General features: G+C 38.4%; 1 protein-coding gene across 1 annotated transcript; it reads left to right on the top strand.

Moving 5' to 3' along the window:
* Positions 1-6,063: 6,063 nt before the first annotated feature.
* Positions 6,064-6,462, top strand: LOC133036183 (uncharacterized). The gene has a single exon (XM_061112691.1). It carries the CDS (start codon positions 6,064-6,066, stop codon positions 6,460-6,462), a length of 399 nt encoding a protein of 132 aa, XP_060968674.1.
* The last annotated feature ends 551 nt before the right edge of the window (positions 6,463-7,013 follow it).

Genomic DNA, 7,013 nt, shown 5'->3' on the forward strand with positions numbered 1-7,013 from the left:
GAAAAGTGGATGTTGGTTCATAACTTTTACAACAGGCTGATTGGTAACATCAGAACGAATATAGATGTCGTAGCTGGTGGGGAATTTATGAGAAAAAGTTCAAACGAGGCCTATGATTTTCTTGAAGAAATAGCCATGAATAATCAACAATGGCAAACTGAAAGAAGTCAAACGAAGAAGGCAGCTGGTATGCACGAGGTAGATGCCATCACCAAATTGACTGCCAAAGTAGAGGCCCTAACAAAGCTGGTGGCTATTCAGGCAAAACAGGCTCAAGTTATTTGTGAGCTCTGTGGGGGCCCTCACATCTATGATGAATGTCGGGTAGATGTGAATAGTTTGTCAATGGATGAAGTAAAAGCCATTAGGAATTATTCCCAAAATAATAACTTTGTGTACAATCAAGGAGGGGATCGATGAAATAGTGGTTCTAATCGGCAACAATAGGGGTTCTATAAGTAGAGAAATCAGTCCCAATAGAATCAACAGCAACCACATTAATAAGGTTCTAGTGGAGGGTCTAGTATTCAAACAGATTTGTTGCTACAGTTTATGATAGAGACTAGATCGTCCATTAAAGCCTTAGAGAATCATATGGGGCAATTGGCAACTCAGATAGCTACCTGTCCTCAGGGGAACCTGCCTAGCACAGCAGAGGTGAACCCAAAAGAAAACTGTAAGGCAATTACCCTGAGAAGCGGCAAGAAGTATGAAGGGCCTAATGGGAGACAACCAGTGGAAGAAGAAGTTCAAGATCAACTGGCACCAACATCAGTAGAAAAGAAGACTACTGAGAGTCTCGCCCCAAAAGAAGCTTCTCCACCAGTCAGCATAGACCACCATGTGAAGATCCCTTATCCATAGAGGCTCCGAGAGACAAACTTAGACAAGCAGTTTTTGAAATTTTTTGAGGTATTTAAAAAGTTGCACATCAACATTCCCTTTGCAGAAGCCTTGGAACAAATGCCTAGCTATGTGAAATTCATGAAAGAAATCCTGTCCAAAAATAGAAAAATGGATGATTATGAAACAGTGGCATTGGCTGAGGGTTGTAGTGCGATACTACAGAAGAAACTCCCTCCCAAACTCAGAGATCCTGAAAGTTTCACCATTCCTTATACCATCGGGAGAATAGAGGGAATAAATGTGTTGTGTGATTTGGGAGCGAGCATCAATTTGATGCCTTTGTCTGTTTTTAGAAGATTGCAGTTGGGAGAGGCAAAGCCAACTACAGTAACCTTGCAATTGGCTGATCGGTCGTTGGTTAATCCAAAGGGGTCATCGAAGATGCTCTAGTCAAAGTGGATAAATTTATCTTCCCAGCTGATTTCATTGTTCTAGATATGGAAGAAGACAGTAATGTTCCGATTATCCTTGGGAGACCATTCTTGGCAACAGGCCAAGCATTGATTGATGTTCAGAAGGGTGAATTGAAGCTGAGAGTGCAAGGGGAAGAAGTGGTCTTCAATGTTCTATAGGCAATGACTTTTCCAAAGGCAAGCTACAACTGTTTCTTTGTAGATCTTGTAGACACTATAGTGGAGAAGAAAAAGTTGATGGAAGATCCATTGGAAATGAGTTTAACCGAAGACGGTTTGAATGAGCAAGATGGAATGGAGGCGACGGGATACGCCAAATGGCTTGACTCCTATGGGACATTGAATAGAAAGTACTATGAAGAGTTGGGGGTAGTTCCAAAGAAGCTTGTGCCATCTACAGAAAAACCACCAGAACTAGAACTGAAAGTGCTTTTTGATCATCTACGCTATGAGTTTTTGGGAGAAGACAAGAAGCTTCCAGTCATAGTGTCAGCTTCACTTTCTGATGTGGAGACTGACAAGCTGCTAAGAGTACTCCGCGCACACAATAAGGCCATTGGGTGGACACTGGTTGATATTAAGGGAATCAGTCCCTCAACAATTATGCATCGAATTCTAATGGAGGAGGGTGCTAAAATGACTATTGATGCACAATGAAGACTTAATCCACCAATGAAAGAGGTTGTCAGAAAGAAAGTGGTCAAGTGGTTAGATGCTGGAATGGCTTACCCAGTTACAGACAGTAAGTGGGTTAGCCCAGTGCATGTAGTGCCAAAGAAAAGAGGGATGACAATGATAAAAAATGAAAAAAAAAAATGAATTGATCCTTACAAGAACGGTTACTGGTTGGCGAATATGCATTGACTACAGGAAGCTTAATAAGGAAACCAGGAAAGACAATTTTCCTTTGCCATTCATTGACTAGATGTTAGACCGGTTGGCTGGACAAGAGTACTACTGTTTCCTAGATGGATACTCTGGTTACCATCAAATAGCCATAGCATCGTAAGATCAAGAGAAAACAACCTTTGTTGGGTTTTGTTCCCTAAATAAAACCCATTTCAATATAATCAAATTTACTAATTAATATAGATCAGAAATAACATTTTATGTTGCATGGTTCACATGATTTATTTCATGATTATATGTATAAATTCTATTACGTCCAGAACATATGTATTTGTTCATGATTATAGAGTTGTCAGCACAGTGGAATATAATCATGAGTATATGTCCAAAAGTTTAATTCCCTGATTTGTCAATTCACTAGATTTAGACTGGCATGATAATCAACGATAGGTATGCTTACACCTTGGATAAGTGTTATGTCCTTTCCAGGGCATTGGCAAAGTTTACTAGTATCGGATGTATGGAGTATACATTGGAAGGGACCGATATTGAACTTTGATTAGATATGATAAATTTACCGTAATATCTATTCAATTCAATATCACGTAGTTGATCCTAGATCAAATGATCTTAATCCTGACATGAGTAGGTTCGATCTGAAGAGTATTATACATGTTCTTTGATTTGTTAGTTAAGCCTACTTTTTGGTCAGGGTGATACGTACATTTTGGGAACATGATAGTACAATTGAGTGGGAGCGCTAATCATAGATATGGAATCTATAGCTTCTATAGGTATTTAGAAATGTAACGATGATTTCCTTTGAGCTTGCTAAATAGAGATAAATGATTGAGCTCTCATTTTAGTGACTATATTAGTTCACTATAATATCATTTATAGGTGGCCAAGTATTTTAAGGATAAAATACATTGAAAGGGTGTATCGACAATTTTATCCCTATGCAATGTAGATCATCTATAGAGGATCATTGATTATTGGGATTATAACAATGGATAATTAATAGCGTATCTATATCGTGGAACATATAGAGCATTCTATATAACTTAGAGTGCAATTCCAAGTTCGGTGCGTGGATGCAACAAGGAATTAATAAGTCAATGAATTTACTTGGTAAATTCTAGGACTGCTTATTGGAAGTTCAGTTATATAGGTTCATGGTCCCCATACTACTTGAGACCATACTGCTTGTAAGACTCAGATAATTGATTTTAATTAATCAATTATAATTCTAAATTGGACTATGTCTAGTTTATGAATTTTCACTAAGCAAGGGCTAAATTGTGAAGAAAAGAGATTCTAGGGTTTATTTGTTAATTAAGAGACTTTGATTAGTCTAATTAATAAATATATTAAATGGAAATATTATTTAATAATTAATTTTTAGTTACTAAATAATTGGAATTGGCATTTAAGTGGTTAAATTGGAAAATTCGCATTTTTGAGAAAATGGGATGGAAAAATGACAAAATAGCAAAATTGGAAAGTGGGGCCCATTATCCATTCCTTGGCCGGCCACTTAGTGTAGATTTTACCATTTAATTTTTTCATTATTTTAATGCCAAATAAATCTAACCTAAACCTAGGTGGTTGCCTATAAATAGATAGTGATGGCTCACACTTAAAGATTGATGAAATTTCTTGTCTTTAGAAAATTGAGCCTCCTACCTATAGCCGAACCTATACCCTCTCTTTTCTTCTTCAAATTTTCATACCTTGATTGATAGAGTGATTGCCCACACACGTCAAGTGGCATCTCAATCATAGTATGTAAGACTGTGAAGAATCTAATCAACAAGAAGGAGAATCGGGCTCAAAGAAGGAGAGAAAGAGATCCAAGTTCAGATCTTGATAATGCTCTGCTACAGAAAGGAATCAAGGGCTAGAGATCTGAACGGAAGGAGTCATTATATTCCGCTGCACCCAATGTAAGGTTTCTTAAACTTTATATGTGTTTATTTCATTGTTTTAGAAATTCACATTAGGATGTTAATGAAACATATATGATAGTAAATCTAGATCTTGGTAAAATAATTCCAAAAACCTTTACATGTCAATATGGCACTTTTGCTTTTAGGAGAATTCTATTTGGACTATGTAATGCTCCAGCAACATTTGAGAGGTGTATGATGGCGATCTTTTCCGACTTGATTGGGACTTGTATAAAGATCTTTATGGATGATTTCTCAGTTTTCGGTTCCTCATTTGACAATTGTTTGAATAACTTGGAGAAAGTGCTAATCAGGTGTGAGGAGTCAAACTTGGTACTCAACTGGGAAAAGTTCCATTTCATGGTAACTGAGGGGATTGTTCTGGAGCATAAGATTTCGAAGGTAGGCATCGAGGTGGATAGAGCCAAAGTGTCTAAAATTTGAGAATCTACCCCCTCTAGTTTCTTTAAAGGATTAAGGAGTTTTCTAGGCCATGAGGGATTTTACCAAAGATTTATCAAGGACTTCTCAAAGATCTCCTAACTATTGTCCAATCTGCTTGTTAACGGGGTACCTTTTGAGTTTGGAGAGGAATGCTTGAAGGCCTTCCAAGCTCTTAAGGAGAAATTGATATCGACACCTATAGTCACTTCACCAAATTGGGAGTTGCCATTCGAACTGATGTGTGATGCAAGTGACTACGCCATCGGAGTTGTCTTGGGACAAAGAGTTGACAGGGTGTTTCATACCATCTACTATGCTAGTAGAACCCTGAATGATGGTCAACTGAACTATGCCACCACGGAAAAAGAAATTCTTGCAATTGTGTTCGCGTGTGACAAGTTTCGGCCATACCTTATTGGGAATAAGGTGATTGTTTATACGAATCACTCTGCAATAAAGTACCTTATGACCAAGAAGGATTCAAAGCCAAGGTTGATTCGGTGGGTGCTTCTGCTTCAAGAATTTGACATTGAGATAAAAGACAAAAAGGGGACTGAAAAACTTAGTTTCTGATCATTGGTCAAGACTTAAATTAGAAGAGAGCCAAAAAAACAAAGGAGGTGCAGATAAATGAAGAGTTTCCCGATGAGCAACTCTTTAGTTTGAGGGAAATCTTGATGGTGCCTTGGTTTGCAGACTATGTTAACTTCTTGGCTGCAAATGTTACACCTCTTGAGATGTCTCGTCAACAGATGAAAAAGTTCCTTTCAGAGGTGAAGCACTACTATTAGGAAGAACTGATTCTTTACAAACACTGTGCTGATCAGATAATAAGAAGATGTGTGCCTGAAGAAGAGATGTATTCTATCTTGAACCACTGCCATGCCTTACAATGTGGGGGGCATTTCAGTGGCACAAGAATTGCTGCTAAAGTTCTTCAAAGCGGGTTCTATTGGCCTACTCTTTTTAAAGATGCTAATGATTTTGTAAAGGCATGTGATCATTGTCTGAGAACGAGAAATATTTCTAGAAGAAACAAAATGCCTTTGACAGGTTTCTTAGAGGTGGAGTTGTTTGATGTCTGGGGGATAGATTTCATGGGTCCTTTTCCATCTTTTTTCAGCAATCTGTATATCTTATTTGTTTTGGACTATGTATCAAAATGGATGGAAGCTGCTGCAACACAACCCAATGATGGTAATACAGTTTTGTCTTTCCTTCAAAAGTACATCTTCACTCGGTTTGGAACTCCCCAAGCAATCATTTGAGAAGAAGGGAGTCATTTTTGTAATAAACAGTTTGAAGCTCTACTAGCCAGATATGGAGTCCGCCATAGGACTGCTCTACCTTACCACCCACAAAGTAATGGCCAAGCTGAAATTTCCAACTGGGAAATTAAGCTGATATTAGAGAAAATAGTGCAAAGATCGAGGAAGGATTGGTCAAGGAAAATAGATGATGCATTGTAGGCTTACTAAACAACATTCAAAACACCTATCGGAATGTCACCGTATAGGTTGGTGTATGGAAAAACCTATCATCTGCCGGTGGAGTTGGAGCATAAGGCCTATTGGGCAATGAAGATCCTGAACATGGATTTAGCAGCTGCAGGAGAGAAGAGACTGTTACAATTAGATGAGCTGGAAGAATTCAGAAATGAAGCGTATCAGAATGCAAGGATATACAAGGAAAGGACAAAGAAATGGCATGACGAAAATTTGGTTAGGAAGGAATTTCAACCCGAGCAGCAGGTCTTACTTTTTAACTCAAGGTTGAAACTTTTTCCTGGCAAATTGAAGTCAAGATGGTCGGGACCGTTTAAAATGGTTAAGGTATTCCCATATGGAGCGGTGGAACTGAAAGGCGAGAGTCCAGAAACTTTTAAAGTTAATGGACAGTGATTAAAGCTCTACTTGGGAAGTCAAATTGATCAAGCCAAGTCTGCCATCATATTGGCGCTTCTTTGAAAAGCAACTCAGCGTCCGGTTATATGACGATAAAGACAACGCTCTTGGGAGGCAACCCAAGTTATTTAGTTACTTTGATGTTATTTTTAGACTTTTGTTTATTTATTTTTAGCATTTTAATGTTTTGTAAACTTTCAGACGTTTGTTTTATGTTAAACTGTGCACAGCGTGAAAAGTTGAAAAAGAAAAAAAAAAAAATTCGGGCCATCACTCAGTTCGTGACTACCATGTTCCATGGTCGCGACCAGATTGATTCATGGTCGCGACCCTTTTTCATGGTCGCGACTATGGGTCTTACAGAGAGCCTTGAAATCGCACATTGATCCATGGTCGCGAGTAGGCCATTATGTGGTCACGACCAGGGATCAGGCTGAAACCCTAAATTGCCTTTAAAAAGCCCCATTTCACACCTAAACCGTATTTTAATCCTTTAATCACTCTTCTAAACTCTCTCAGCCGACCCTACACCTTTTCTTCACCAAAAA

This window comes from Cannabis sativa, chromosome 3 (assembly GCF_029168945.1).
Source record: "Cannabis sativa cultivar Pink pepper isolate KNU-18-1 chromosome 3, ASM2916894v1, whole genome shotgun sequence".
NCBI classification, from domain to species: Eukaryota; Viridiplantae; Streptophyta; class Magnoliopsida; order Rosales; family Cannabaceae; genus Cannabis; species Cannabis sativa.